Source organism: Nesoenas mayeri, assembly GCF_963082525.1.
Source record: "Nesoenas mayeri genome assembly, chromosome: 5".
Classification (NCBI taxonomy): domain Eukaryota; kingdom Metazoa; phylum Chordata; class Aves; order Columbiformes; family Columbidae; genus Nesoenas; species Nesoenas mayeri.
Genome location: NC_137548.1, coordinates 61,873,856 through 61,890,683, shown reverse-complemented (window position 1 = coordinate 61,890,683; position 16,828 = coordinate 61,873,856). Strand labels below are relative to the sequence as shown.

General features: G+C 35.6%; 1 protein-coding gene across 1 annotated transcript in view; it reads left to right on the top strand.

Moving 5' to 3' along the window:
• The window catches only part of ELP4 (elongator acetyltransferase complex subunit 4), a gene marked incomplete at both ends in the record, with an annotated part of 143,118 nt that overhangs the window by 48,179 nt on the left and 78,111 nt on the right, over window positions 1-16,828 (top strand). Inside the window, 2 exons of the mRNA XM_080345625.1 lie at window positions 13,873-13,981; window positions 16,687-16,793. Of these exons, the coding sequence (XP_080201751.1) occupies window positions 13,873-13,981; window positions 16,687-16,793 (216 nt within the window). The remainder of the gene's footprint in view (window positions 1-13,872; window positions 13,982-16,686; window positions 16,794-16,828) is intronic.

The following is a 16,828-nucleotide window of genomic DNA, read 5'->3' as shown; positions in this document are numbered from 1 at the left end:
ATGTGTGATCTTGTTTTTAAAGCCAGTAATTGAAACACACAAGTTTACTCTTTAATTCTAATATCCCCTTGTATTGGGACCAGGAGCAAGATGGTTATGGTATCAGAGTAGTTTTCCCAGCTGCAAAATCAGAAGCTCCTAGCAGCACTTTTCCTGAGAGTATATGGAGACTTCAATGGATCTTCTGGAAATAAACCTTTTTAGCAAAAGGAAAAATGCAGGTAGTGGGGGTTTTTTATGCAAGTGGTAATGTAACTTACAAAAGCAAACTATTATTCACAATGAACAGAGAACCTATAATTTTAGGCATTAATTTGATTTGATTAGAGTAAAAAAGTATCAGATAAAACCTCATATTATGCAAGATGTTTTTACAGTATATGAGTTCATCGTTAGATTAAATCCTGTGTTAGGTAAGTACATCACTCTCATGTGGTGCATTTTGTAAAAGTGTTTGAATACCTACAGATGTTATTTGTCTAGATACCTGATGCACTTACTGCTTCAAGAATACAGAAACTTGATTTTCTAGTTTTACCTTTGCGATCAAAAGTATGAATATTCCTCTTGCAGCGCAAACCTCCATCTCCTCGTTTAGCTAATTTTAAATATCAAATGGCAGTTTGCCTTCAGAAAGGTTGATAGTAAAATTTAATGCAATTAATAGAATTTGTGAATGTAAAACTAACATTCTTCCTTTTACACATTGGAATTACCTGTCCAGAGTCGGGACATGCAATAGGTTTCATTGTATTCTTGTTTTCATATCGTGTCAATAAAAGGTACGATCATATTTTAGAGTAGTCCAAAAGCCTCTCTAAGAAACAAACTGAACAATTTGTTTGTTGCAAACTTACATAGGAAGTTGATTTGGGTTTTATGTTTATAAACTCTGTATAAATCTATTCCTGTCGAGTTAGGATTGAAATTATATATCATTTTTTAAATAACTGTTTGGGGTTTATTTTTATTTTAGTGGAATTGTTTTACAGTAAGTGCTAGGATGAATTTATTAAAAAGAAAAATTAAACTATAAAAAATCCAGAATTTTTGCTTAGCAGCGTTAGACAAAGGAAAGCATTTATATATATATATATATATTTAATTGTTCAACTTCACGTATCCTTCTTGAAGCACTAAACTCTGAAGAAAACCGTCATTAGGAGGAGCAAAGCCGCCGAGGGTTCTGTCCAGCCCACATTACTCAGTTCCCAGAGCCCTGCTGTGTAGTTGTTCCACTCGCCGAGGAGCCTGTTAAAGAGCCCGGAGAGCATGTGCACTCCCGGTTAATTGGGGAGGATGGCGAGATGAGCTGAGCTGAGCTGAGGGGACAGCCCAACATGTGCTCTCGCCGGCTCCAGCCGCAGACGGACCTCGCGGTACAATAACAGCAGCTGCTCACGTTCTCACAACCCGGCTACTCACCCTTCTCTTGCTGAGGGTTCTCCCTGGATTTAAAAAAAAAAAGGAAAGAAAATATCTTTTCTTTCCAAGAGAATAAGAGAGGGGGATTTTTTCTTTCCGAGCGCATTTCTGCGTATGTATTTAATTTCATTAGAGTAAGTTCTAGCATATGCATTCACTGTTAAATCTTAGAGTCAGTACAGCAGAGGCATAGCAAATGCACACTATTTTGTCTGAAGAGGCCGTGAATTCCACATTTATTCCCTGAACTAGTGTTTCTGTGTTTCTGTGTGATTCTATTTTCTATGTTATCTTTTGCCTCCCAACTGCGTTAATTAGGCGGTCTGCAAGTAAATTTTTCACATGAATAATTTCCATGAAGGTAAATATAAGTTCAAAAATCACATTTTAATGAAGGTTTTGTCTGCATAACACATAGAAAAAAAATAGTGTCATTTTTACCTGCTTTGGGTTGAAAAACTAGTGAGTCATAGCACATCTTGTCTCTGTCAGTCCCCAGCACAAGTTACTCCAGTGAAGAAGAAATAAAACTTACAATTGGTAGTACTGATTTTTGACAGGGACAATGTCTTTCCGACCCAGACTAGTTCTATTTTTATATGTAGTACATGAATAATGCATATATATATATGGAATTTATATACATATCTCGCTAGCTTGAGATTGCTTTCTTTTACATATTCTGCCAAATACTTTGCGTGTTGTCCTGTCACAGGGAGATCCACAAATTAAATTTAACTGGTTTCTTTCTTTTTCAGAAAGTTTAATTTTTCCTTTACTTTTCATAAATTATATCTTTGTTCTTGGTTGATGAGACAATAAGATGAGGCTCCCTATATTGTCTATATTGTCTTTTCTGTATTCTCATGCTGCCTCCTTAACCTGTTTTTAAAGTTACATTTCTCTTAATCGTATTTTACTTTATTACAGTAACGTAATACAATAATGCCATTATTGTTTTGTTCATTTTTCCTACATTCTAATGTCTGCTTTGTCTCTTTGGTGACTACTGAGCACTAAACAGAGATTTTGTTCTTTTCCCACTGTGGTAAACATCCACCAGTGTGGCTCTTTCATTATTCTGCCTATTCGTTGTCTTGCATTTAATAACTTTGAATTGCATTTATCCAAAAATGATGCACATTCACCCAGTTTGGTGGGACACAATGTCTTCACGATCTTCTGTCAGACTGTATTTTGGTCAAAGATACAAATTTAGAAAAAATCTGGTTGCGTACAGAGTTTTTTTCAGAATAATTTTATAAACTTGTAGTCCACTAAAGAATGTAGATTCTTTGCATTTTATTGATGAAACTTCTAGTGCAAACAGTGAATGAAGAAAGCAAGAAAATCCGCTTTTCTCAAGCACAAAAATAGGAATACATTATCCTGGAAGATTTCAAGAAAATGACACTAAAAACTTATCCAATTATGAATTTTATTCAGATGATGTGTGACAAGTTTTACTTGATTGATATTTTCTACTGATTGAACATACTCTTATCTTACACTGTCTGTCAGGCAATAAATATTGAGATACTTAAAAGTATGATTAAAATACTTGATGGAAGGTTATTTTTCAAGTCTTTCTGCTGCTTCTTGAAAACGTATTGTGCCTGTGAAATCAGATGGTGTATTTGAAAAGGGAAAATTGCTTCCAGTTCTAAAATCCAGCATTGATCATATAGGGCAGACTGAAGAGGGATTTCATTTGTTGTTACACTTTCCGAATGTAAGGAATATTATAAAAACAAGGAAGGACTCTTCTGTATGTTGATATTTTCTGTGTTTTAGAACCTAATTACAGAATATGGCTTAAAGGACTTTAAAATCACTGTTTTATAGTTGCAAAAGCCCTAAATTAGAATTGAAAATATTTTTGTATTTTATTTTATTTAATCCTTTTTCTTTAATTACTAGAAATCATTGGCAAATCAAAAACCCTCTTTCCCCCAGAATACTAAGTAGTGATTGTCATTTGTTTGTAATTCTGTTCCTGTTCTTCCCAATTTTGTATCACTTAAGTAATATTTTTTAAAGTAGATTATTATTTTCACTTGGAGAAGGCATAACAGTTTTATTAAAGCCATCCTTTATTTTGAACTTGAAGCTGTATTACTGGTAAGGACTAACAACCATATTAGTCAGCACGTACCAAGGGAAATTAATGGACTAATGAAAAGTCGGTTTGAATAAGTCTTGTTGCAGAACCTGTCCTCAGAGTCCGAGGTTCTGCTTAGCAGGGTATTTTCATTATTTCATCCAGTATGTTAAAAAATTAATTCCCTAAAATATTAATGGTTAGATACTTTGAATTCACCAGAGTGCGTAAGTTACTGTGTGTTTCAGTGTAGGAAAAATCAGAAACAAAGCTTTTCACATCCATAGCCTTTTGTGTTCACACTGAGTAATTTAAGAGCCAAACTCGAAGTCAAGCACTAGATTGCTTTGGAACCCATTGCTAATATAGGATTATAAGATGGGAACTCCTACAGCTTGTGCATTTCGCATAGTTTGAAATCATTATTGCTATGGCAAGAGCTAAGAGTGTTTGCCTGCCTTAGAAGTCTGAGAGTCCACAAGTGTAAAATGCTGAATAACCTTCAGATATATTTGGTGATGTAGCCACTGCACACAAATTTGTATTGAGATCGAATGTCATGCATAATAGTTTATATATCAGAGGTAAACAAGCTTTCATAATTCTCTGTAAAATAGAAACTATCGAGGTAAAATGGTCTTTATATTTTTCCACATTGGGGGTTTTTTATGTGCTTTTTATGATTGTATGTTGGTTTTAGTTGTATTTGAGAAATACAGTTTAACAACCATGCAAGGAAATATAGAGACTCCTGGGTTTATGACAGGTGTTCTTGGATAATCCACATAGTTTTCAGGTATGAATATTCTGGTTTGGATATTCTAAACATTCATAAAAGCATCTTTAAAATAATGATCAAGTAGGAAGCTCAGGGAAGTATATACAACCTAAAATTTAAATTGTGTGACAGTAAGTAATTTTGGTATTCATTTCTATTCTTGTTGATAGTATTTGCTAATCAAGGTGCAGAAGAAATGTAAATATTTAGTTATTTCATAGGATAAGTTTATGGTTGCCAGCAGGCTGTATTCTAGCTCTATCACTTCTGATTTATTAAGAACTACACATTTAAAAATCAAATACGATAGAACTCTGAGACATGTTTTTGTTCCCACATATTGATAGTCTTTTAAGTGACTTTTAGCTATATTATGATGAACACATTGTATATTAAAATTTCATGCCTAAAGCAGCCTTCCCATTGTAATAGATTTTTACTAGGACATTATATACACATCCTTATCACCATTTCATCAACAGTCTTTTAATTTAAGAAAGAAATCAATTTTTCAAAATGAGTATGTTAAACTTTAAAAGTTAATGAGCATATGCAACATTGCGATTTTCTTTTACATTTTATCTGTGTAGTCTGAAAATACGCCTATGAAAACTTAAAAAAATGAGAACTGAATGTTCCAACTGCGATATTAGACCTAAACAGTTAAATATCCCATCACAGTATGGAGATAGTCATCTGTTCAAGCATATGGAATCTTTTGGCTACTGGACTAAGTAGTTAATATAATGCCCAGTGTCCAGACATGGACACAACTGTTATGGAAGCAGAAGGGAAGAGGCTCATGTTTTGAGCCCATTTGGACAGTGATAAGTCTAAAGATTAGAAGAGTGACTTTAAGTATCACAGAACAAAGTAGTTACCTGCTTTAAGAAGTAATTCTGTTAGAAAATGGAAGGTAGTATTGTTTTTCTGAAACAATGCCAATTTTTTCACATGAGCACTACAAGTTCTTGAAAAAAATGCCTTGTGAATGTAGCATTAAATATGGGCTATATCTGTTGTGTTTAACAACAAAGAACAATAATTTTGTGTAAAACTCCTTTATATTTATATTATTGCCTATCCGTTTCCCACCTTAAATGATTTTCAGAGAACTTAATGTTGAATTTCTGTGCAGTGTTTGCTTAGAAGCATTTTTATATGAACTTTTGGTGTTGTTTAAAAACCTTGAAATTTCAGAATCTGGTTTTACATCTTGTTGTTTAGACCTGCTCTATTAATTACAATATAATCATAATAAAAAGGAATACTGCATCTTTAATGATGTTTTTGTGACTGCGTAGTTAAGCTTTAATGCTAGAGGAAAAAAAAAGAGATTAAATTAGCCTTGTAACCTCTTTCTCTTCCAGCCTGATGATGGAAAATAAAAGCTCTTAGCCACAGAATGTAACACTTAGAATTAATATTTAATTAGACCAGCAAATTGTACACCGTGGCTGAAAGCTTCCAAAGAGTTGTTAGTGCCACAATTGACCTACAAGTTTAATAATAACTCACTTCTAGGAGCAAGTGCCAGTTCAGCATAGTGGAGCCACTGTAAGAAAGTCCTGGGAGATTAAAATCAGCAAACCAAATGGCAGGCGAGGATTCCTGGGATGGAGCCTTCTGGAAAGCTGGGAGCTGGAGTAGCTTTTCAGCCAGGATTCAGATGAGAACAGTGGGCAAAAAAAGCTGATCCCTCCTGTTCTGGGAGCTGCTGGTTGTAGGCCAAAATCCTACAACAGATTTTATATTCTTTTTTTCTAAATGTTCTTACTGCAGCTATTAATTTCCATCACAAATCAAGTAATGAATGACTTATCTTCATCTTTTAATTAAGTTTTAGTACAGACATTATAGCTGAATTCTCTGGTCGTGAATTTTACTGAGTGAAGAATGGCACTTTTTTGGTATGATGTGTAATTTAGTGTGTTTGTGTTGCAGAATGTTTCATTTTATAGGATCTTACTGCTGCATAAAAGGGTTCTTGTTATAGTGTGATATGATGAGCATTTTATCATAATATTATGAAATATGTAAATTAAATATGAAATGTGTATGCATTATAGAATATCATATTTTCAAGGTTAAATAGCTTAATCTTGCCATTCATTTTATGAACAATTAAAATATAAAGCCAGTAACTCTACCGTTAGATACCCATCTGAGCCTTAATTCCGTGGCAAATTGTTCCAGTGAAATAGGGCACCATAAGTTCAAAAATGTGCAAACACACAGCAACAGACTGAGGAAGGAACATTCTGCATTATTTATTGGCTAGAGCCTAAATAATTAAAGAAATGCCTACTCATTAGTTAAAAATTAAAGCAGGGGAGGGCCTTGCCAGCAGAGGGAGCAGTCATGTCTTTCCTTAGGTTCTTATTGCTTCCAGCCCACCCATCATTTCCACCCAACCTCTTCTTCTTGCCCAGCCAGTTTCCCATCTGGACCTCGCTTTGCCAGCCTGCTCCTGGTGACAGCCTATAATTTGATACTGAATAAGGGATTAGATTTTTAAATGATTTTTATCTTTCAGAATCTCTCCACTTGATTACCAACATCAGTTAGATGTTCCGTTTGATATTTGTGTACTATTCATCGAAATAACAGAGGAGGATCTTTTTGGTCACCTGTGAATAAAATGTGATTCATTGTTTAAAGAATTACAGTTGCAGCAACAGTTAGCCTTTCTGAATTGGTAAGCAAGCCACGATGACTATTTTTCAGGCAAAATGGCAACAAAAGGAACTCCTAAACCTTATTCCTATAATGAGTAATTCCCAACAGAGTCATAGGATTTTAGTTAAGCCAGTTGGTCTCAAATACATTAATCTGAGCAGTTTTGTTATGAGTCTTTTGTAATATGACTCTCATTCTTTCAGTCTGCTTTTGCATCTGTATTTTATACTACACCATGACCAACTTGTAACACTGAATATTTTATGTGTTTAATTTTGTAAACAAATCTGTTCAAATGATCATTTCATTTTTGCAATAATCAGAGACAAATAATAACATACAGTTTTCCATATATATGCTTTTAAAACAACGAGACAATCTCATTAATAAGGACCAGTGTTCAGGGAAATGCTGGGCTCATCTCAGCCCATATCTTGTACTAATTCCTTCCCAGCTCCTCACCCTTCACTGGAGAAGGGCTCAGTCAGGCTTATTTCATCTGCCCACTGCAGCAGGACTCACACGAGATCCCTGCACCCCAAAACCATTCACGGTCACATGCAGCCTGTGCTTTCAGCTCCTGAATGCTGAGGAAATAGTCAGAGGAGAAAAGCACTGAGCAGGGATTCAGCTCAGAAAGTGTCACCCTTTAATACCCCGTACATCTGTCACCTCTTTCAGCCAGATAATAATGGGATTTTCAGCACCCAGCTTTCTGGGATTTGACTCCCGCATCATCTGCCTGATACCACCAAATACAGGCTGTTTCAAAAAGGTGGACCCAATTTCAGAGATACAGCAGTTTCAAATTAAGTCCATCTTTTTGAAACACCCTTCATTTTCCTGGTACCCCAAATCCATAGATGCCGCCTATTAAGCCAAGCCTAGAGTAGAGCAGGGCAGACGGAGAGGCTGAGTTGGGTTCCCAGCTCCCTGTTGACTGGCTTGTGCCTTTGGACAACTCACATGACATCTTTGTGCTTGTTACGTGACTTGTAAATGAGGAATGCAGCACTTGCCTGTCTTTTGTGAAGCTCTTGGAGATCAACAGATGGAAAGTTTGATTTAAACTGCGTAGTCTTTGTTCTCACTCTCTTTTTTGTAGGCCTCAGAGCAACTGTTATTGACTTGCTTGTTTTATCTGTATTGGGTCATCACTCATTTCACTGTTGACCCTTAGGTCTTCCCTCCAATGACAAAACAGACATACGTTTTATTTTGTAGGGTTCCAAGGTTTGCTGGCATTAGATTCTTTTATAGCTCAAGTAATAGACAAGTCCAGCCCATCCATCTTCAGCAAAGATCCAAAGATTTATTTTTTAATGTGTCGTATTTAGTTTTTATTTCCTGGCTGATTATTTTTCCTGAAAATTTATCCATAAATTTTTAATTCTATGTAATACTGTGTCATCCACCTTCATCTGATGCATTTCATAATAACATTGTGGAGGTCCCATAGCAGTGACAGTATTTTAGGTGTAAGATAAGGATCAAATATTTTAAGAAACAAAAATACTAGTTCTAACTAGTGTCACAGCTGAAAGACTCTTGAGTTTATATAGGACAAACATTATTAATAGCAACTTTAAGAGAACAACCAAAACCTGGAATTAATACATCGTGTAACATATTGGCCAACAGATGCTTTGTTACTCCCCTCCCATTTTTACAAGTATGTTGTATCTAATTACTTGCTCGTGTCATTGCTACATGTTCCTTCTTTGCTTCTGTATCTTGTATGAAATTATTCAAAGATACTATTCATTGCTTGAAATCAGCTAATGTAATACAGTGTACATATAAACAACCAAAATCACTGCTTCTGCGATTTCAGCCATAGGAACGGATATTTATACTTAATCTCTATTATAGTCAGTAAAGTTCTTCAAAGGTAAAAGAAGATGCCCAATCAGTCAGAATCCTTAAATGTGGATTTCTCATCACTGAAGGCACTGTAGTTTGTAACAAATCCTTGAAGTATATTTCTAGGTTATCTGTCTTCCAGCAGACATCACACTTGTATTCAGTTTTCTTGTGGCAGTTATAAAGATTTCTACATTTCTACATTTCTAAAATTCTGTCATCTACTGTTGCTCACCTTATATTCCAGTGGTCTGACTGTACATCCATTTTAGAGCCAAAATTCAAAGTTCAGCCAGTAGATCTGGTGTGTACAAGCACCAAGAACAGTGCTGATCAACTTGGATTCAGAATAAGTATAGAATTTTATACTTTAGAGTCTTTGTTAATTACTCATGTAACACTTTATGGCAGAGCGGTTTTTAATCTTTTATTTTCTGGATTTGTGAATAATGAAAAAATGCACAAACTGCATCTCTCTATAAAACTAGTACAAAGGCCTAATACCTAGTTTCTTTTACCAAAATAAAATGTATGGGTTATTCTGTTATTTTCTTAGCAGTAATTATTAACAATTGGTGATAAACATTGAAGCCATGTTTCTTAATATTAGTAATTTATATTTTCAATTTAAAATCCTTTGGAGCTTAAGTATTAATGACAAGTGGTAAATATTTGTATATTGTGAAGTCGTTAGCACATCATTGTGTGATAATCTCCCAGAAGATATCAAGAATTATTTAATCTATTGAATATCCAGCCAGTGTTTCATTGTAGTGCAACGCGGCTGCCTACATTGTAGTACTAAGCAGAATGTCATAAACAAAAAAAGGCACAACCAATTTTTGAGAGTTTTTTTGAACATTCACAAACCATAATCTGCTTTAAATTCATAAGGTTCATATAACTTTGCATGAACCTACTTTTTCCTCTTTATTATTGAGACCTTCTTTCAAATGAAGTGTCAGGATTACCGGACTCACCTGTTGGTAGCAACACAAATTGTTGCCTACAATTACAGTTTTACCTGGAGTTTGGAGGGGTGTCTGAATTCAACTTTAAATTCTGTGCAAGTGCTTTTTAAGTAGTTTTTAAAGATAACAGACTCTATTCTAAGATTCAATGTGTTAACTTCTGATTAAATGTTTTAAAATAAAATCAGTGATGGGATTAGATTACCACATAGCAAAGGTACAGAAGTCAAATACAACCCTCTGCCAAAATATAGGCCTAATGTATCGTTGGAAAGAGACATGGTCTTAAAATACCTTATTTTCAATTTAGTATATAAATCAGTATTAAAATTATGTTAATGTATTGATCAGAATACAAATGCAAACATATGAAGCCCATGTGATTTGAGAGTTTAGTGTATTTAGACAGGTGCTTGTTGGATCTCATCATAGATCTTTAACATGAGTCTCGTTTCCGTTTAAATTTTGAAATATTTTATATATACTATGTAGAAAAGTTGGAGCCATTGTAAGAAAATTTTCCATTCGTCCACTTTTCTTTACTTAATGCAGCACAAGGACTGAGAATTTAAATATTTTTATTACATAAATTTTGTGAGGTTTTTAGTTACTTTAGAAACTGACAAAATAAAAATGGGAGGACATATCTCTGGCTGTTAGAAAGATGTTGACAGGAAATCAGAGGAGAACTAGAAATTAGAGCAGAGTAGAAAAGACGGTTTCTTCCTAATATGGAATCCAGATGAACCAAGATTGATTTGGTTAATAGTAGTAATGATAAAATTGTGGTATATTAAGGACTCAATCCAGTAGAAATACACAGTATTAATTTCAGTAGTTAAGAGCATACGGGCTATACATATATTTGTGTTGGTAGAATACCATGCTTTATACTCCGATGCAGATGATACATTTTGAACTGCTTTATTTGTAAATAAGTATTTTCAAGCACGTACAAATAATTATTCAAAACTAAGTAGATTCTTCAAACAAATTAGTAGGACAAAGCAATCTTTTTCCATAATTGCCCTTCCCAAAAGCCTGTTAAACACATATGTATAGCTCCCATTTACATATCCGAGTAGCTATGTGGATTTTCTTGAGGTGTTGTTTTGAAAGGACACTTTAGTTGAGCCCAAATATTGCAAGTTTCTGCTTGGAAGAAAATGTCTGTCTAAAGCGGTGAGCACAGAGTAAGATATAGAATGGATGCCCAGCCCAGCCTGCACAACAGGGTTGCTGCCATGTTGTTAGAATAATTACATTTTGGCTGGACTAACTAATTTAGAAAAACTGCAGTACATGTAGCAAGAATGAAGACTTTCCAAGACTGGGTTGGGTTGTTTTTTGGGGCTTTTTAAACATTTTTTTAATGTAATTTAAAACAATACCTCTTCTAGCTGCCAACAAACTCTTTCCCTGAATCTCCCCATTCCTGGCTTCCCTCCTAACCATGTCCTGGCTCACCTCCAGAGCTGCCAAGTTTATGCCAGAAGCAGGAGGTAGATTTGCATGGGGCTGGAGGAAGATCTGGAGCTCTGTTAAATTTTCAAGCCCAGATGGGGCAACATGATTTGTGTGTTTATGTCAGGATGCCATACATCACGACTATCTGGGTGCTGACGTCAGCTTTGATCGGACGTTAATGTGCTGAACGCTGCAAACTAGAAAATACATGATAGATACAGATCTATGGCAACAATGCCACATAAGCAAACGTCTGTTTGGTGTGGTGATTCACTGCGCAAAATTCTTCCCGAGATACTCTGCATTAAGCCAGGAGTATATTTTGACACACTTCAAAACCAAAATCAACGTGGCCAAACAGACTACCTGTGAAGAAAGCAAACCCATTCAGAAGAGTTGAAACCAACATATTGAGTTATGAGTCATTAGGCAGATATCAAATTGTTATCCCTCACTTTAATCTTTGCAGAAATAAGACCAAACAGGAAAGGTGCTATTCTTATGCTTTGCAGGACTGCTAAGAATGAGGATGCTGTGCTGATGGCTGAGCATCTTTCCAGCCACAGTTTTTGTAACCCATTGTTATCAAAATAAGCAAGCAAGAATGTTAATGGATAGCAAACGTTTTTTCAAATGGTAGAATATTTTTTCCATACTAAGAGTTTAGGTTAGGTTGCAATTTTATATTTCTTGCTTATGCAGATAACATCTCGCAACCTGCTGAAGAACTGGGAAAATACGGTAATTCCTGGTCTGCGGATTTATAGAGGTCACTGGCTACTTCAGATTTATATTTATACCATATAGTATATACCATATACCATATACCATATAGTATACTGTCTCTCTCTTCCTAAAAGAGGAAATAATTTGCAAGTCAGCTTTAATATTTTGGGGGTGGATACCATAACAAATTTTAGGGATTGATTTGTAGGCAGTGTTCTTTTACCTCAGATCACTTATGTTATTCCTCAAAAAGGAAATTCTGTAGTCTAACGCTGTTTTATCATTATCCATCATGAGACTTTGTAGGTAGAACTGAAGTTCCCCGATTCCATGGGGATGGATCATTTTGGCCTGTGCACAAGTAGCAGCTTTCAAAAGAGCGCAGGGCCCAGGATTTGATGCCATCTGGCCCATAAGGTGGGGAAGGGAGGGGGGGTGTGAAGGTACCCTGGGATCGGTGGATTTAGGCCTTGTAACCTCAGCAGATTGGGCTGCGCAGGACAGGCCACAAGTTACTTCATGTAGCGGTCAAAAAACAGTGCTCAGATTGTTCTTTGATGGGAGCAGTTCACCTTTTGTGTCTGCCGTGTAGCCAGGAGAAATGCTGTTAATGAGATGTGGGATCATGAAAGCAATTGATGTATTATTCACCATTTTAAGAAACCTGTATGTCGGTATAATATATAGACTTTACTAACCTACCTAGGGATGTTTCCCTTCTCTCTGGTCCTAGTTACTGTATGAATTATTATAAAATAGTTTACCAGTATTTAAAATGACCTTTCATAATAAGTGTTGGCCATGTAGTTAATGAAAGAGACGCAGAATGTACAAAATGCTTTAAAATTGTTAAAAAAAACTATATATAGTTTTATATATATATATATATATATATAAACAAAAAACTATAACTGGGAGCTACAGAGCTAAATCTTCATACTCAGAATGGGTATTTTGAGATCTTGATACCCCTGGAGGTATGACAGGTATAGCACCTACAGCCATCAAGAACAAGAGTATACCAGCTGTCCAGGCAACTTTTAGGATAACTACATCTTATCTTAAATAAATATTTTGCTTTTTAGCACAGATTTGTCTCTTTTGTTTTTGCTCTTTAAATACTGACATCGTGAAAGCGTTTAAGAACATTTTATCCTGAGTTACCTCTGAAGATCTCTGTTGTGACCTTTGAATGTTGCTTTCTGCTATGTAAAATCAGCTAAAGAAAACTACACAGAAAACAGCATATTTGAGGCACATGACAGCACATTGTTGCACATAGGGCATCACTTATAAATCACAAATAGATTGAGAAATGGTAATGCAACTGAAGCTTTATATTCATATGTTGCGCAGAGAACTTTTAGAAAGAAAAAACCTGGAGAAAATGCTTTGGTTTTCGATGTTGTTTGACTGATGACCAAAATGAATAATCGTGTGGGTTATGCTTGCTCAAAATATTAGAGGTGATAGGCCTAAGGGCACCAAAAATTAAAGTTTTCAGAACACAATCAAAAGTTGGTCGTCTGACTCATAGCAGGAGTCAATGCGAGGTGCTTAACTGCCACATAACTTGCAAATATCTCTGATGTGAGCAAATGCTTATGTTATGAAGATTTATGAAATGTGAATTTAGTGCTGAGTTAGCCCATTCGTGGTTTCTGCTTGTCCAATGTGTGTTTTCTTCAGACAAAAATTTCAAGCACTTATTTTTAAGAAAAAAGCCCTCTAATGTAATCTCTGGGTATTGATGACCTATTTTTTCCCCACAGTTTGTCATTGAGAAGACCAAGGCTTACTCTACGAACATTAATTACCTTTTTCATCACATAGGATGTGTATTTTGTTTCCATGTCTTACAGAATAAAGCAATTATGGAACGTGTAACAAACTTGTCAGATACGGTGGTTGGTCTTGAATCATTTATTGGCTCTGAGAGAGAAACCAATCCATTATACAAGGATTACCACGGTAAGTTCCATCTTTAGCAATGCAAAAAGTCTGCCCTGAGTGTTTCTAGGGCACTTAGCGGCTCACCCTCCAATTGGGTATCTGCTATAAAGGAGCATTTGGTTTCATTTTAGAATATACCTCTTAAATGCTTCTCCTTGCTAACCAGGCTTGAGTTGGGAGACTTTTCAGCAAAGTGCATTAAGGCTGCAAAGGAAACATGGCAACTCCTTGCATGTTGTCAAGCCGCATTACGGAGGCAGGGCTCAATCAGACGCACATCTCAACAGGCAGGCTCTGGGGAATTCACAGGCAGAGGAGGCTTGGCAATCATCTGACCAGCGAGCCAAACTTGTCATGAAATCAATACTTTTGATCTGCCAAGTTTTAACTAGAGAACACGGGAAAACATAGATTACATTAAGGTGAATAAACTGCTAAATGATGTGCTGTATAAACTTTATATAAAAATGACGTTCTGCTTTTCAGCTTGAAGTCGCGGCAGTCACGCGTTTAAAGAGGTGGATGTGGTTATGTGTGAAATATGAAATTAATGTTGGTAAAAAGGCGTGTGGCCTTTCGAGTGATTTATCTTCAAAATGTGTAATGTTGCTTAATCTTGTGGTTTGTTTCCCAAAGATTGGCTGTCGCAGCAGAACTATTGCGATTTTAAAAGATTAGATTAGGAGTTATGTATAGCCAAAGCAGCGAATAACAAACAGTTTTAGCTAATCCGGATCGGTGCTCTGAGTGTGCATAAATTACAGCTATTATTATCATGATACTACTGTAGTTCCATGGAAACCTTTAGTTGAAAGTAAACTGCTTATCTGAAACCTGCTGTAAACATGCGAGAGCGTGGCAGTGTTTTCCATAGCAGGATATATAGAAAAAGAAGCAAAGATGGTGTTGAGACACCACTGTGTGTATGCAGGCTGTAATTAATAAATCAGAGGAAAATCTTTTTGGCTAAGAAAACAGTGCACATTTCATTATCTGAAAAGGAAGGTGAATGAAAAAGAAACCAAGAACAAAAGGTAGAATAATTTGCCTAATTATTTTTCCAATTGCATAATCGTGATGTGGCATTTGTTTATGCTAACATAATTCTGTCAATTTGATACTCTTTTTCGCAGTGCTGAAGAGATCCTTTAAGACAATGTGTGTTTTAGCAGTTATTTCCTGGTTTCCTGTAAAAATGTACGCTAAATCCTTTTTTTTTAATACTTATTAAAAATTATATGCCAAAACACAGCTTTTGAGGTTAAGACAACCTTAATTTATCATTCAAAAAATAGGTATTTTTAATGGTTTTAGCTTTGTGGATTCTTTTTCCTTAAGAATACATTTTAAGGTGATTTATTTACTGCAAATGATAGAAGATTTTGACATTACTCAGGAGAGGTTTGATTAAATTATTGCTTTATTTAATGAATCCTGCATTAATAATTTTATTAAGCCGCCTGCAAATTTAGCTGGTTGAAAAGTCAAAATAGTAGAAGAATGATATAGGTGAATCTTAAATAGAATTTTTAGAATACTGTATATAAGCAACCCTGTGTTATATGTGCTGTTCCTATATATAGTAATTGTGTTTTGAACTCAAAAGCCAAACAAATAATTCTTGTATGCCACTGGACTGGAGGCAGGGATAGAAGGTTTCAAAGCGTAAAAATCATTTTCTAGTATTATTGAGGATTTTTGTAAGTAGTACCCATTAAAATTATGCTTTTTCAAGTATTTCAATTTTAGAAAATGTTATTCCTTGATTCTTCCTTTAAAAAAAAATAATTAGACCTCTGAAAAAATACTTGTCTTATTTTATAATTTAAAATAAGCTGTTAGTGTTTGGGTTTTTCTTTCTCACAGCTGCCGTTTCCAAGTAAAATGTCTTTTCTAAATGTTTAGACGCTGGCTTTATGAGCAGCGAATATAGGCCAGTAATTGAGAAGCCCTGTAGAATTTTCCTGGTTTTCAGATGTAGGAAATCCCCCTCAGGTTGTTCAGAAACTATATTAGGCTGCACAAAAACCATCCAGCGTCCTTGTCAGAAAACATCAGCTTGAGTTGCAGCTGACAGAACGCAGAGCTTGCGGTGCACCTAGTGCTGCTAAAAACATCTCAACAGCCACAGGAGCCTCCCGCACCAAGAAAATGTGCTTCTCTTAGGCTGGCGTAGGGGTTAAAATCTATCGAAAAGCCTGATCGAAATCAGTATTTCCTAGCAACTTTCTTAAAGCCGTTTTCAGGGCGCAAAGCGAGGTACTTCTCATTAGAGCTTCGGTGGTTATCAGTAACCCATAAGCCTTGTTTTGCTGGCTGCTTACTGGTGCATTTAATAAAATAAAGATCACTCAGTGGTGCCGTGGGCAGCATGCAAGGTGATAGCCATATTTGCTTACTGTAAATACAAGAGAAAATCACACACAAACCGGCTGTAGTTTTGACAAGTATTAAGATCCCCCTTTACATCTGTACTTCTGTACCAAAGTGCAATTAGTTTTCCTCGCACAAGGATTTCTGTTTATCTTATTCTGCTTGATTACTTGAGTATAATCGCACCGTTTGCTTCATTGCTCCTGGTAGTAAGCTCCAGTTTAAAAAGGGGAGGATGAGTGTGTGTAAATATACAGAATTCCGCTGTAAGACTCTAATTTATGCATCTGGATGACAGCGTTTTCTTATTGCTTTTTTTTTTTCTCTCCTTTGCTCTTTCTTTCCACAAGGTTTGGTTCATGTACATCAGATTCCTCGGCTTAATAGCTTGATCTGTGATGTATCAGACACAAAGGACCTTGCTTTTAGATTAAAAAGGAAGCTGTTCACCATTGAGGTAAGAGAAACAGTTTTGTTTCACTATTTAGAACC